Source organism: Gigantopelta aegis, chromosome 10, assembly GCF_016097555.1.
Source record: "Gigantopelta aegis isolate Gae_Host chromosome 10, Gae_host_genome, whole genome shotgun sequence".
Classification (NCBI taxonomy): domain Eukaryota; kingdom Metazoa; phylum Mollusca; class Gastropoda; order Neomphalida; family Peltospiridae; genus Gigantopelta; species Gigantopelta aegis.
In genome coordinates, this window is record NC_054708.1 from 58,943,008 (window position 1) to 58,959,961 (window position 16,954).

The following is a 16,954-nucleotide window of genomic DNA, read 5'->3' on the forward strand; positions in this document are numbered from 1 at the left end:
GACAGCAAGCGTGGAGCACGGACCTGTCAAGTAGTCTCATACCGAAATGGAAATACTGCGGCTTCACCATTCATCTCATCATCATCCATGTCTGTAATGTCCAAAATACCTAAACAAAATGTCTTTGTCTCTGTGTTAAATGTTTGTGCCGGGGTTTTTTGGGGTTTTTTTTAATTGTTTGTTTTACCGGCAAATGTCATGTACCTCCAGAAACAAGGACTTCAATACAATCCACGTAATCGTGATGACAAGCTAAATGTATTGCAGCTGGTCCTGAATCGGTGGTTTTCAAGTTAACATCAGCACCCTGTAAATAACATTAAACTATTCATTAGACCTACTTACTTACTTACTTACATACTTACATACTTACTTACCTACCTACCTACCTACCTACCTACATACCTACCTACTTACCTACCTACTTACTTACTACTTACGTACTTACATGTACTTACCTACTTACGTACTTACATGTACTTACCTACTTACATACTTACCTACCTACCTACTTACCTACCTACTTACCTACCTACTTACCTACCTACTTACGTACTTACATGTACTTACCTACTTACATACTTACTTACCTACCTACCTACTTACCTACCTACTTACTTACCTACTTACGTACTTACATGTACTTACCTACTACTTACCTACCTACTTACCTACCTACTTACTTACCTACTTACGTACTTACATGTACTTACCTACTTACGTACTTACTTACCTACTTACTTACTTACCTACGTACCTACTTACTTACTTACTTACTTACCTACTTACTTATTTACTTACTTACTTACAATATTTAATACAACAGTAATTTGAAAATACATCCAGAATTAGCACAAATGATATAAAACGAACAAAAATGTTTCGGCTATAAAGGGATTCTCCTGCGTTTGTAGCCAGTTTAAAAGGTTTTTGGTAAAATATATTTGTACAGTAATAAAATTACAATTGACTTCCATGTTCTTGCTTGGGATATGCGTATTTCTATAATCAATGCATTTTCAGATATCGTAATGTTTTGTATTATCTGAATGTAGATCTTTGTCTGAAATATTTTTGTACATGCTAATGTATTATTTCTTCCATCAGCCACACACACTTTGGTATAATTCCAAATGTTAAAAAGTTTGTTTGTTTTGTTTAACAACACCACTGGAGCACATTGATTCATTAATCATCGGCTATTGGATGTCAAGCATTTGGTAATTCTGACATATAGTCAACAGAGGAAACTTGCTACATTTTTCCTAATGCAGCAATAGATCTTTTATATGCATTTCCCACAGACAGGATAGCACATACCATAGCCTTTACTATACCAGTCGTGGTGCAATGGCTGGAGCAGAAAAAGCCTAATGGGCCCGCCGATGGGGATCGATCGCAAACCGACCGCGCATGAAGCGAGCGCTTTACCACTGGGCTACGTCCCGCCCCTAATTCCAAATGTATTTATCTGCTTAATGCTTTATATTTAAAACATGTTACGGTGATATAGCGTTTTGAAAAACAGGAAAACACTGGATCTATGTTTATTTTATTGAGGAAACAAACGGAAGTCTTGCTAGAGCTGAAAACTCAGGATATTCCCTTTAAAACTGTAACTCTGTACTAAAGAGAGGCCAATGGACTTCAGAACAAATCCATTTTCAACAAAGTGAAAATCCTGTTGTATTTGATAATCATGCCAGTCTATGCTGTATATGGTTATTGCCTTACAATGACTTTTATTGACACTGCAAGGTGACTGAAATTCTTTATTACACCACTGTTTTTTTAATATCACAGATATTTATCTTCACAATCTTATTTACCTGTGCAATAAGCAGTCGCAAAATAGCTGGGCGATTGTTCAGAGCTGCAAGATGCAGAGCGGTAAAACCGTCATCTTTGGTCAAATTGACGAGACTTGGGTCCCTTTGCAGAATTCGCTGTGTAATCCTGTTAAACAGAGAGAAAAGGTCAAGTCCAATGATATCCTCGTCAAGGGCATTGCTGCCATTGATTCAAGAATGCACATGCTTACACATCAGTTGTCAAAGAAATATAATAAGAAACAAAACAAAATATAGAAACTGTTTTGCCATGCCAACTACACCCCTGCTTTTAGAAATATTATTTTCAAAATGGTCTTTATTGGGAAACGAAATTAACATTGAATTTTATAGTGATGTTGTTAATCCATTTTTCATAATACATGTATATCAAACTTTGTTTGGCAACCAATATCTGGTGCATTTTTCGTGCTATGCTGCTGTTAATTCATCACTTCATTCATTTATTCATTTATTCATTCATTCAGTCAGTCAGTCAGTCAGTCAGTCAGCCAGCCAGCCAGCCAGCCAGCCAATCGTTCGTTCATTCATTCATTCATTCATTCATTCATTCAATGATCCGTTCATTCATTCACTGGTAAGTAGTTTTCATATTTAAGATGTTTAGACAGGACATAAGTCAACAAAATGTTTAATGTATAATATTATATCAAGGGTAACCACTAATTTAGTGAACAAAACAAATGTTACCTTTCTCTGCCGTGAAAGGCAGCCCAGTGGATAAGGGTGAATCCTCTCTCATTGGCAATAGTCAGGTCTATAACTGGTGACGTCAGAAGCATTTCTGCGCAGGAGGTTTCGTCTTTAGCTATCGCATCATGGAGAGGAGTATCACCAGCACTGTCCTGAAAACAAATGAGTATATTAATGTATTAATCAAATCAACAACCATAAAGCAAATTTAAAAATGTCATTTTATTGTTGTTTTTGTTGTTTGAAATAACAGCCGCTTACCATAACGTTGACGTCACATGCACGCATCATTAACTCATGAACAAGAGCGGTCTGCCCCTTGATTGCAGCTGTGTGAAGAACACTCCGGTCGTTGTCGTTGGAGATGTTTATGTCGGCTCCAGATTGAATTAAAAATTGCACTATGTCTGTATGCTTTCTACAATTCAAAAAAGAATACATGTCCATATGTTAATTCAATACTTACATTTTTTTTTGTGAATGAATGAATGAATGTTTAACAACACCCCAGCACAGAAATACACATCGGCTATTGGGTGTCCGAAAAGGTTAGTATATGGAAATAGTTTCTGTTTGTGCATCAGAGAATTTTTTTTTAAATGTGTCAACACTGAAAACAATATTCAGTACCGTTACTTCCAACAAGGCTTTACTTACTGGTCGGCTGCTACTAGAAGAGTTGTGTTTCCGGACCCATCCCTGGAGTCTTTGTCAAAGCCTTTTTCCACGAGAAATTTCACAATCTCCAGCTTCCCATTCTTTGCCGCGAGGTGTAGACACTTGTAAGTGTTGTCAGGTATGTCATTCACCTAGATCAAACAACGGCATCAGACAGTTATTACAAATTATTTCTCGTTGGCCTAAACTACATCTTTAATGTAATTGAATAGTATAATTGTTGGTGATGATGATGATGATAACGATGATGAAGATGATGATGATCATTATAACGATGATGATTGTGATGATGATGATGATGATAGTAACATATGCTTCTTGTAAGAAGTACAATCTACTAATTTTAATGCCATAAAATTCATCAAGTTAATGATGATGATAATCATAGTGGTGGTGCTGGTAGTTGTGGTGGTGATATGATGATGATGATGATGATGTTGATGGTGATAATAACCAAACTGTATTCTTGTAACAATTATGATCTACTCCCATTTTTGTAGGTGGGGGTAGGTGAGAGGGGCAGGCTGGGTTTTGCCCGAATTAAACAAAAATGCCCGAATCTGGATAACAATATTTATTCAAACTACTACATTGTACCAAACAGCTATATAAGGGTACAAACTAATTACTACATTGTACCAAACAGCTATTTTGGGGTACAAACTAATTACTACATTGTACCAAACAGCTATATAGGGGTACAAACTAATTACTACATTGTACCAAACAGCTATATAGGGGTACAAACTAATTACTACATTGTACCAAACAGCTATAATAGGGGTACAAACTAATTACTACATTGTACCAAACAGCTATATAGGGGTACAAACTAATTACTACGCATTTGTCCATGGATTACAACTAATTTTGCTGGTAGAATGATGGAAATACATGTTAAAAAGGTTTTGGGTTAGCACATTTTTCCCGAATATGTCTATCGTGTTTGCCCGAATTTGAAGATTAACCCCACCCCCTCCCCCCGTCTCGTACGCTTATGAATATGGCTACGTACTAGGTTCGGTTTGGACTCGAAGAATTTCTTAACAGCTTCCACGTCGCCAGCTTCCGTTGCCTTAATAACCTCACTGTACACGACTTCAGCGGGCAGGCTGTGTAACGACTGCAGTAGCTGCACACCTGACGTCTTCGAGGCAGACAAAGCTGTAAAATCTAAATTAACAGGACATTCCTGAGTTTTCTGCAATTTTTAAGATGTTATCGACTAACAGAGACTTTTTAACGATTGTAATTACATATCAAATATATTTTTCTGCATAAAATATTAGTGGCTGTATATTAAACGTGTTTCTGACTGTTCTAATATTTGTACTAGGTTAAATTTCATTTTATTTCCTAAAAACTATTTTTTCGTACGTACGAAATTATTTGATGACAAAATCCAGTTTGGGCTTCTTACAAATATTAAGACGATCAGAAACACATTGATTATACAGACACTGATATTCTAAACAAGAAAATATATTTAATATGTAAGGTTAATCGTAGAAATATTTTATTAGTCGGAAACATCTTACAATACAGCAAACTCAGGAATGTCCATTTAATGTTATACATGTATATACATACTACTACGATCTCCATAGTAATCTGAACGACAAAGCCATATTCCATTATCAAAATCATTTCTCTGCACAAGACAGAGTCGAAAGGACATTAGGCACAATTGAGACTGCTTCCATGATCCACTATCAGGTGTTTGTCCTTGGGAGGACAGCCAGTCCCCTAGCAGATCAGTAACATGATGTTTCATCCCTCCTGCGCCGCCTGTAGGAGGACTGCCACTCCCAAGACTCGCTTAGAAAATCCAAAGTTGAACAAGACAGGCACTTCATGGGCTACGCTTTTCGATTGGCAGCAAGGGATCTTTTATATGCACCATCCCATAGACAAGACAGCACATACCACGGCCTTTGATGTACCAGTCGTGGTGCACTGGCTGGAGAGAGAAATAGCCCAATGGGCCCACTGACGGGGATCGATTCCAAACCGACTGCGCATCAAGCGAACGCTGTACCACTGGGCTACGTCTCGCCCCTGGTACCAAATAGACACCAATGTGGTATTCCACTCTAATATATCTTCTTTTTTAAAACAAAAAACCCCAACGTATTTTCAAATACAAATGTATATACGTGGCATGCACATTCAGCTTCTGAGTGACAGGAGTTTTGAATAAATGTATTCATATCACATTCATTTTTGGGGGTGTTATTTTGTTGTTGTTGTCGTTGTTATTGCTGCTGTTGTTGTTGTCATCTCAACAAGCACGTCTATAGATACGTCAGTTTGAAGAACCAACTTTACAATTTTAATGATATGAATTTAATATGTAGCAAGTCTACCGAGTTCGCCAGAAGTAGAACCAAAAATTCATGTTAGATCAAATTAGTTGCGGTAGTGTTAAATTTAGTGGACAATTTGGCTTTGACATTTGTGTTATTGCCATGCTTTTTTTTTTCACCTTCTCTCCTTGGTATCCAGCTCCAGCAACGTAGTAACTAAGCCATAGACATTAAGGCTGGTAGGGACTGGGTTCGCACCTCTGAAACAGTTCCCAGAGCTGAATGGGATATTCCTGAGTTTACTGCAATTTTTAAGATGTTATCGACTAACAGAGACTTTTTAACGACTGTAATTGCATATCAAATATATTTTTCTGTATATTAAACGTGTTTTGGATCATTCTAATATTTGTACCAGGTTAAATTTCATTTTATTTCCTAAAATATAGTTTTTTCGTACGTACGAAATCATTTGAAGACAAAATCCAGTTTGGGCTTCTTACAAATATTAAGACGACCAGAAACACATTGAATATACAGACACTGATATTCTAAACAAGAAAATATATTTAACATGTAAGATCAATCGTAGAAATATTTTAGTTTTTTAGTACGTACGAAATCATTTGAAGACAAAATCCAGTTTGGGCTTCTTACAAATATTAAGACGGCCAGAAACATATTGAATATACAGACACTGATATTCTAAACAAGAAAATATATTTAACATGTAAGTTTAATCGTAGAAATATTTTATTAGTTGGAAACATCTTACAATGCAACCTCAGGAATGTCCCTTTAACAGCTCGTTGCGGAGGTGTAAGGCCAGTACACAGATTTCTCCCTGGCTGACCACTAACAACTAACCCCTGTCCTATACAGGCAGCTCAGATAAAAGCGTGCTTGAACTTGAAGCGGGGGGTGGGGGGCAGATGTTGCTTTATATTTGCTTTATAATAGTGTAAAAGTGTGTAAATATAAAAGTGTGCCCCCTCCCCCCCCTTTTTGGCACCTTCTTACACTAACGAATTAGATTAAGTACCACAATGAAATAGAACAAGCATTTTGAGAGTACTGCTAAACCAATAGATGTCGCCCACTGGGCCCAATGTGGGTTTTTTCCCGTATCTCTTAAATTAAGTTCAAGATCCATAATTCTGCCAAATATGGGTATTATCCCCATATATAGCCATACAATTCAAACTTGATATATCACAGTACGTTATAAAGTTATTCACAAAATTTCAGCTCCATACCTTGAAAACAAAAAAGTCCAGAAAACTAATTTTCATACCTCCTAAGTTCAGGTGCCATAACTCTGTCAAAAATGTCAAACTTGATCTGTATAACACTACTTGGTAAAACTATACTCAAAATTTCAGATTAATATCTTGTGGCATTGTGAAAGAAAACGCCAGTAAAACTATATGTGAGACAGACAGACGGACATACAGACAGATCGACAGACAGAAGGACGGAGATGAAACCTAGAGTCCTCGCGGTTGGACTAATAACACAGCAGATGACATATACCCACGGAGAGGTGACATTGAACTGCAGGGATGTGACAATCTGTGTTTATGTTTTCACACATCACCCAGAATCGAAATGACTGACCTGAATCCTAACAACAAAATCATTAACATTTTCAAAATCATATCTCTGCATAAGAGTTAAAAGGAAATTTTTATAATGAGCCATGTGCCTATAGGAGTGCTGTCATTTCCCAGGATGGTACATCCTTCCTAGTTTTCCCAAATGATGACTTACACTGATGTTTGCACTACTTAACGGCTATTGTGGGGGTTTTAAAGTTTGTTTTGTTTAATGACACCACTGGAGCACATTAATTAATTAATTATCGAATGGCTATTGGATGTCAAACATTTGGTAATTCTGACATGTAGTCATCAGAGGAAACCCGCTACATTTTTTCCTTATGCAGCAAGGGATCTTTTAAATTTATATGCACTTTCAATGGCCTTTGTCATAGTGCAATGGTTGAAATGAGAGAAAAAAGTCAAATCCGCTGAATAGATCTTCCGATGTGGTTTCATCCTGTGACGCAAGCACCTCAAGCGAGCACTCAACCGAGTGAGCTAAATCCTGCCTCGCTATTGTGTTTAAATATGCTATGGGGATACAAGAAAAACATTGTGCCTGTCATATGTTGGCTTCCTTAGCTAAAATACATGTAAAATAAAGTTACACTAGACACAACTAACCACCAAGTTTTAAAGGTTCTTCCTTCTCTCCTAGAGTTTGTGAGTGACCTTGCCAGGCGGGATCCAAACTGAGGTCCGACGGCGAGGCAGGAAGACAGCACGCGGGGTTGAAGCTGAAGGTTTTGCTGCCAAACCGAACTGCCAGGTCACCGTCAGAATCTATCTTAGTAACTCGGCCCACTTTACCCACAACCTGAAATATATAGTCACACTATATATATTTATTTATTTTCATATAATATCTTACATTTTAAGTGCAATCAAAGTATGTGATATTTTTCAGATCACATACTTTAAGAATTTGATAACTTTGCAAATTAGATGTAAATTAGTCGAGGTCTCGGCACTAGGTTTATTGACATTTAAGCAAACGTACTTGGGTGACACTCCATGATTGACGTATGCATTCATAGTTATCAAATAAAAACATTTCAATGGCAATTTGACACTGAAAGCTGTCCAGCGTTCGGAAAACAAAAAACGTTAGGCATAACTTTATTTTGATGTAAGGACATCCAAAATGACGTCATTCGAGTTTGACGTCATTTCCATTCAAAAATACACCACGCCACATATTCTTACGTCATTTGAACATCTAGTAATGGCGGACTGGAATTAAAGTTGCATGTACAGTTTACAAAAACACGTTGTATTAAGCTTGAGCTTATATGATAAAGAGATTATTACCCTCGTGTATTTCGGTATCGTCAGTATCATATATTAGGAATAAAAATAATGTATTTACAATTTTTATTCCTAATATTATATGATATTGACGATACCGAAAAACACTGGTAATAACCTCTATATATATATATATATATATATATATATATATATATATATATATGTGTGTGTGTGTGTGTGTGTGTGTGTGTGTGTGCATGTGTGTGTGTGTTTGTATCTCTGTGTGTGTGTGTGTGAGATTTTGTATCTGTATCTCTGTGTGTGTGTGTGTGTGTGATTTTGTATCTGTTTGTATCTCTGTTTGTTTGTGTGTGTGTGTGTTTTGTTAGACATGAAACAAAAGTGGACAGTCTGGGCATCTTTAGACAAAATGCAGACGTGGACTTGCATATGCACAAACATACACATGATTAACATGCACACACGAACAGAACCGACACAAATATAACAGAATATTTATTCAGCCAATTTTCTGGAGGGGTTTTAAATATACTTTCAACCTCGACCCTTCGAACAACTTGACCCAACTGCATAACTTACTGCACACGCGCCTGATGAATATATGCAATTCATTAATACGGACATGTTGTTTGTTTCTTTGTTGTTGTTTTCCACCTGTAAACAAATAAGAGAATGGTGGATTACGTGTAATGCACCTGCTGCATAATCCACGTGCCGCACCTACCTGTTGCATTTCATCACTCCATGCCCTGTGTTCCTTCTGTAAACATCTTAGTCTGCTCTGGTCACTGTTAATTCTTACTATACTGCCAACCGCCAGTTTGGAAGCCTAAAACATTGATTAGAAATTGTTATGCCAGATATTATCTATTTGCATTCCATCGAAATGGTCGACCAAGAAACTGACCAACCAACAAACCAAATAACCGATCGATCGACAGACCGACCAACCAACATATTGAGAACAAAACTGAACAAAATAGAACTTTATTACAAGTCGACCAGCTGTTACATAACGTCATATGAGGAACATTTAATAAAATTTTATAATGATAAGATGGGCTTTGGTAAATTGGAGGAGATAATTAATAAGATATTGTAGGATAATGTACTGATACTGTATACTCTAGCAAGCAATCAGCCAGTCAGTCAATCATATCAATCATACAATTCTTAGCAAGATATTAGAAATAAACATTTGTTTTGTTTAAAGATACCACTGGAGTACACTGATTAATTAATCATCGGCTATTGGATGTCTAACATTTGGTAATTCTGACACGTCATCAGTGAAAACCCGCAACATTTTTCCTAATGCAGCAAGGGATCTTTTATATGCACTTTCCCACAGACAGGAAACCACATACCACAGCCTTTGTCCAGTTGTGGTGCACTGGTTGGAATGAGAAAAAACAATCAGTTGAATGGACCCACCGAGGTGGTTCGATCCTGCAACGCAAGCACCTCAAGCAATCACTCAACTGACTAAGCTAAATCCTGCCTTATATTAGAAATATGCATTAGCATGAAATTATAAATATTACACCAACAGCTGATGTATTGATTTCACTGAAGACTGGATAGTTAAAATTATATTACTTCCTTCATTTATTCTGTTTGATCTAATTACATAACAAATTAAATTCTCAACGTTATGTATAGCCTACAGCTTTAGTAAAAAGTTCAGGGTTGTATGAACTATATGTGAAGTCTAGGGACACACACAATAGTGGGCAGGTTGGCACAAACACATAAAAACATTACATTTGGTTGTGGGTCATACATGGTTCCTACATACATGCATATTATTAGCAAGCGGATGTCACTAACTAACCTCTGTCAACTCGGGTGGTCCTCCACTGTCAGGATTCATGATTTTCTTCAAACAGCTATTTTAATCTAGAAAGACTTCGTCCCCAAACTCTGCAGATTTTCTTTTCAGATAGTTAGATATTCAACTCCGATAGTTAACTTAGAATAGTCTTTGTCTCCATGCTCAGGGCACAATATTTCACGAAAACTGTTGTTCTGTTTGCATGTCAGTTACGCAACTTTAAAATCACAAGAACTGCCAATCGGTTACGTGGTGAACTATTACATTCTAAAATTTAAAGTACCATATATCAGTAATGAAAGAGAAAATCAGTTGTCTTAAATTCATTCGAACCACCAATGTAGCACAGAACTGTAGTTTAAGTGTTTTAGGATTAGGCAGGCCTAACGCATAGGTTACGAGAACTGTATTCATGTAACCGAACAATCGGTTACCTAAGTAAAACTCACGTGAACTGACTTCCGGTTACCTAAGATTTTGAAATATTGTTGCCTGCATGCTCTGCTGCTTTACTTTTCAAATAGTAAGACATTCAACTCAAGTTGTTCCAGAATAAGTTTTGTCTTCAAGTTCTACTCATTTACTTTCAGATAGTCGGGCATTCAACTCAGATAGTTAATCTTGAATAGTATCTGTCCCCAGGCTCTGTTACATTTTTTTTTTCTGATGGACATTCAACTCAGGTTTTTTTAACAGTCTTTGTCTTCAAGCTATGCTGCTTTACTTTGCAGATAGTTATTCAACACGTGTTGTTCATGTCGAATAGTCTGTTTTCAAGTTTTGATGATTTACGTTTTAATTTTTTTTTAAATTTAGATAGACATTCAGTTCAGGTTGTTTATGTAGAATAGTCTTCACGTCCTGCTGCTTCACTTTCAGATAGTCGGACATTCAATTCAAGTTGTTCCAGAATAAGTTTTGTCTTCACGTTCTGCTCATTTACTTTCAGATAGTCAGACATTCAATTCAAGTTGTTCCAGAATAAGTTTTGTCTTCACGTTCTGCTCATTTACTTTCAGATAGTCAGACATTCAATGCAAGTTGTTCCAAAATAAGTTTTGTCTTCACGTTCTGCTCATTTACTTTCAGATAGTCAGACATTCAATTCAAGTTGTTCCAGAATAAGTTTTGTCTTCACGTTCTGCTCATTTACTTTCAGATAGTCAGACATTCAATGCAAGTTGTTCCAAAATAAGTTTTGTCTTCACGTTCTGCTCATTTACTTTCAGATAGTCAGACATTCAATGCAAGTTGTTCCAGAATAAGTTTTGTCTTCACGTTCCGCTCATTTACTTTTAGACAGTCAGATATTCAATGCAAGTTGTTCTACAATAAGTTTTGTCTTCAGGTTCTGCTTTTACTTTCAGGTAGTCGGACATTCAACTCAGATAGTTAATCTTGAATAGTATTTGTCCCCAAGCTCTGTTACATTATTTTTTTTCTAGTAGACATTCAACTCAGGTTTTTTAACAATCTTTGTCTTCAAGCTATGCTGCTTTACTTTGAAGATAGTTATTCAACATGTGTTGTTCATGTAGAATAGTCTGTTTTCAAGTTTTGATGATTTATGTTTTTATTTGTTTTTATTTTTAGATAGACATTCAGTTCAGGTTTTGTTTATGTAGAATAGTCTTCACGTCCTGCTGCTTCACTTTCAGATATTTAGACATTCAACTGAGGTTGCATCTGTAGAGATAAAGCAAATATATACATGACATAAAACCCCACACATAACTACTTTAACAAGAACATAGGAAAGAACAAAAGGAAGGAAGGAAATGTTTTATTTAACAACGCACTCAACACATTTTATTTACGGCTCGTTCATAAAGCCGTGACATGCCATTATAGGCTTGCAAAAGTGTGCCTTTCCTACATTAATAGTTTATTTAAAGGGACATTCCTGAGTTTGCTGCATTGTAAGATGTCTCCACTAATAAAATATTTCTACGATTAAACTTACATATTAAATATATTTTCTTATTTAGAATATCATGCAGTGTCTGTATATTCAATGTGTTTCTGGTCGTCTTAATATTTGTAAGACGCCCAAACAGGATTTTATATTCATATAATTTTGTACGTACGAAAAAATAATATTTTAGGAAATAAAATGAAATTTAACCTAGTAAAAATATTAGAACAATCAGAAACACGTTTAATATACAGCCACTAATATTTTATGCAAAAAAAAAAAAAATTGATATGTAATTACAATCGTTAAAAAGTCTCAGTCGATAACATTTTTAAAATTGCAGCAAACTCAGGAATGTCCCTTTAAAGTGTTATTTATCAACTTTATACATGTCTTTATAAGCAAGATGTGTTGTTTTGAATATTTTTTTATTATTATTATTAATTAAATTAACATTATTTGTTTACCTCGAAAAATACTGCTGTTGTTTAACAAGCTGTAGAAGAAAACAATATAATCAATGAAAACATTTCTAAATTTAATGAAAGTAAATAAATAAAATGTGTTGGTAAATAGTAAAAAAATAGTTTTTTTATGCACATTACAATATTTTATTTTATATTTATTATTATTTTACCCTCCCCTCCCAACCCCAACCCCCCCCCCCCCCCCCACAAACCCAACCCCAACCAAACCCCCCACCCCCACCCCACTCCCGCCAATATAATGTATTTTCTAGCTCTCTTTTTTTCAAAAAGAGTTCCACCGGATATTTATAAATAGGAAATACTTCCTTAACGACCATTGACTTAAGTTTTTATTACATACACATTAAATCTTACTATATAAATTTAGTCCTGAATACAATAATGAAATACACTTTTCCGTATTCCACTCAACTGCCGGAACTATACCGTATTCAACGCTACTATTTATAGCACATGGTTACCGGGAATGCCCTTCGCGATATGTAAACAAAGTTGGTGCTTGGTTTGAATTGAGTAATAAAGCAGTTAACTGTTATGCATGTTTAAAATGCTCTTTTGTGGAAAATTTGAACTGAAAACAGACGAAAACGGTGACAAATATTTACAATTTAATTAGCGCGATACCAAAAGTTGAGACGGGAACACTACTAACCAACGAACTTTTAATCCACGATTAAAGCCGCACGCCCTAGTTCCATCCAGCGAAAATAAATTATAATTTGGTTAATCTACAAACCTGTAACACACTTAGATCACGTTTTTATCAAATGGAGTGAAAAAGCAGGTTTTATATCGATAAATACCATGGGAATCCCCATGTCCCAATTGCTTGAAATAATTTTGAAAGTTAGTATTCTGATGTCACCGGTAGATGTCGCTCGAAGCACAACAATGCCTACTACGTCACGACAAATTTCACAGAGTGTGCACAGACTTGGGGTACGTTCCTTTCACCTCTCCTGGACATGTTCCAACTGTTCTGTCCTGGTTGTATCCCCTCTCCAGATATCGTAAGACTTAGCAAAATTATTGGTTTTAAGGGTTTGTAACGTTTTGTATTGAGATACTTACTTGTCTGAACTTTATTGTTACTGAAAATGTTCACGAACTGTGAAGAAAAATCTCACAAATGAACAACAAACAAACGACAACAAATCGGATGTTGATTGCGCGAACCGTGCACGAGAAAACAAACCGAACCAAAATGATAACGGTCACGTGGTATACCAACGTCTGTGACATTGAAATGGGAATATCCCGTCTAAAAATAGATTAGACGTTTTTTTCTCAGAGGCCCGTGGCATTTTATGAAATACGAAAAAATGCATTTTGTGGTATTACAAACATGTATATTCTAAATAATAAACGGTAAGTAAAGTGCAATTTTATTTGTGAAAAAATGGGTTTAATAGCGAAAAACAACGGCGTAATGGTTAACAACTAGGGCGTGTCCCTTTAAGATCGACGACAGTCACTTTTTGGACCCTTGTTTTGGCTTCGTACACAATAAATTTGAATAAATAAAACATCTCCAACCGTAATTTTGCGATATGATATATTTGACAAAAAGTACTTTTCATTTCTTTCATCTTTTAAAACTAAAATTAATATTACCAACCTGTAAACAGCATTGTCTGCTTGTTATAGGGGTCAAGGTTAGTAGACTAGTTTCTTATTTTAATGTGGCGAAGCATTGTAATAATACTGCTAATTTTGAATTTAAATGGCATCAGTATTCCAATGATGTCACTTTGCATCACCTTACAATAACCATAAACTGGGTACATGACGTTTCCTTTTTGGAAAAATTCCAATGTAAACTTGCTACTGATTTTTTTTTTTTTTTTTTTAACATTACTAATGCACCTGAAAGTGTTTGAACAAAATCTTGTGATTACAAAATTGTACCTTTTACGAAATATGGTTTTCTGGTGAAATTACGATATGGTCTCACTACACAGATGTCATCTGCAATTGAAACCCATGTTAAATTGCCCAACTTCAAACGAAGATTGCCAATAGAACGGGTTCTCGTTGGCACTAACAACATACACCATTGCGAACATACATTATATAAGCATTTATTTTCGGTGCGACAATTTACCTAATACTACCCAATACTTACCCAATACCACTACTATTATCATCACGCAAGAACCCCTTTGTATACACCGCAGACTCCAGTACGTTGACTTACCTCCCTCCGTTCACCCTTCTATAATACGAATAATTTTTATAAAATAAAAAAAGAGGTAAGTATAAAACAAAATTATAATTCTAATCTTGATGATATGGACAATTTTTATCACATTACTGTGATCAGAAAACATTAAAAAACCCACCCACAAAAACCCACAAACAATTACAACAGGTGTGAGAAAAATAAAAATACATTTTTGAAGCGTCTGCCAAATCAGGTACAAGACCTTCAGTCACTAGATATTATATATTTACATTACCAGTTTATTAGATGCAGTTTTTGTGCGGGCAAATCTAAAAATATTTTTTAAAGATATTTTTTAATAAATTATTTACTTAGGCCCTAAGTGGAAAGGCCTAAATTTGTCGTTTCACCAATTAAGACCAAACATTGTTTGCTTCTGGGTTATACAATTCTCCGCAAACAACACGTGTAACTAATATCCAGGTTTAGGGGTTCTTGCGTGATGATATAATAGTTAGTAGTGGTATTGAGTAAGTATTGGGTAAGTACTGGGTAGTATTGGGGAAGTATTGGGTAGTATTGGGGAAGTATTGGGGAAGTAAGTATTGGGTAGTATTGGGGAAGTATTGGGTAGTATTGGGTAAATCGTCGCACCCTTTATTTTCACTCCAAAATTGAGAACATTTCCGTCTCAGTTTTTTGCTATATAACCGCATCTGGTTGTAGTACCGGTCCGAACAGGTGGTTCATTAACAGATTCACTCCGGCTGCCTCTTACGCTGTACACCCATGTCCCAAAAGGTCGATACACAATATTACAAAATAACATGGGCAAAATACAGCTAGAAGGCCTACCATTAAACATACATATTGTTTTAATTCTTCACCATTTCCTAGAAGTGAATATGTGTCACAATTAGGAACTATAGTGGACCGTCATCAATGAACTCTCACCCGGACCTGGACTATAGGTGTTTGACCACTACACCTCTTCTCTCTCACTAACCACTAACAACTAACACTCTCCTCGACGGACAGCCCATATAGCCGAGGTATGTGTCCAGGACAGCGTGGTGTTTGAACCTTAATTGGATAAAAATATGAAAATAAGTTGAAATGAAAAAATAATGTTAAGTTGGTGTTTGAAGACCAATTTACTCAACTGACCGTACTACTTTGTAAACGTGATTTACCCTAACTCACCGTTACATGTAATCCAGGGCGCACATTGAGGCAATTGGCCTACTGTGTCCGTCCGGACTACGTTACATGCAGCAGATATTTGACACGTCACTATTTCTTAGAATATATCCTTCTTCGGGAACACAGCCTACGTATTATTTATTTATAAGAGTTCTTGGGGTCATAACAATGGTTACGGCCTACGGGCTTGCCCGATACAAAGCCGTCGGAAGCAGAGGTGGGGCAGTCTTTTTAAGCAATCTTATTTTGCGCAATCTAAACCGTAAACGTGAACATTCAGAGGTGAATGAAACGCCATCGCGGCCATACTAGCCTAATCACTGTCACACTTCGTGATTATAAATATACCTTATAATATGTACATGCATATATACAAGTATATTTTAATATAAACCTGACGAATACTTTCTATAAAAATACCTAGCTGTTTGAAGAAATGTGTCGCAACTGCAGTACACACCGCGGAAAAACGCCATAACCATGGGGAAAACCCCGTTTCGAAAGAGTGGCCTTATTAATAGCATTACGCGTCATACTAGATTACCCACAATCCATAGCGGTCGGCCATGTTGGATGGCATCAACACCTAATAATAGCTAGGCCTACTTGTCGAATCTTTTTGTTAGTTTTCATTCGTCCTGAACCAACATAATGCCGACTACTTGTGGCATTGTCAGTTGTAATGCCCGCTACGGGAGAGAAAATAAAGGATTTTTTTTGGGCTTCCTAGCATTATCACGCACCAGGGTGAAGAAACTAAAGAAAAAAGTGAAAGACGAAGGAGGCTTTGGCTATTTTCAGCTATAAACCGATCGGACCTAGGACATGTCCTATTGATTATCTTATAACAAAAACTGACAGTTCAAACCCAGATTTTGATAAAATTGTGTTTGTGTGTTGTGCCGTTACAAATATGTACCCATCAGTTGTTCCATTTGACTGAAGAATGG

At 36.2% G+C, this 16,954-nt stretch overlaps 1 protein-coding gene across 3 annotated transcripts in view; it reads right to left on the reverse strand.

Moving 5' to 3' along the window:
- Positions 1-16,506, reverse strand: part of LOC121382595 (E3 ubiquitin-protein ligase MIB2-like) — a 38,707-nt gene extending 22,201 nt beyond the window's left edge. For 2 of the 3 annotated variants that reach the window (XM_041512109.1, XM_041512107.1), the window contains exons 1-10: positions 16,425-16,506; positions 10,235-11,920; positions 9,125-9,229; positions 7,753-7,945; positions 4,237-4,394; positions 3,201-3,352; positions 2,805-2,961; positions 2,541-2,695; positions 1,830-1,956; positions 205-307 (exon numbers count right to left, since the gene is read on the reverse strand). In XM_041512109.1, coding sequence (XP_041368043.1) covers positions 205-307; positions 1,830-1,956; positions 2,541-2,695; positions 2,805-2,961; positions 3,201-3,352; positions 4,237-4,394; positions 7,753-7,945; positions 9,125-9,229; positions 10,235-10,273 — 1,189 coding nt within the window. In that variant the 5' untranslated portion in view covers positions 10,274-11,920; positions 16,425-16,506. Of the gene's footprint in view, positions 1-204; positions 308-1,829; positions 1,957-2,540; positions 2,696-2,804; positions 2,962-3,200; positions 3,353-4,236; positions 4,395-7,752; positions 7,946-9,124; positions 9,230-10,234; positions 11,921-16,004; positions 16,094-16,424 lie in introns of those variants that run through there. The other variant, XM_041512108.1, reaches the window with a different exon arrangement.
- Positions 16,507-16,954: the final 448 nt, after the last annotated feature.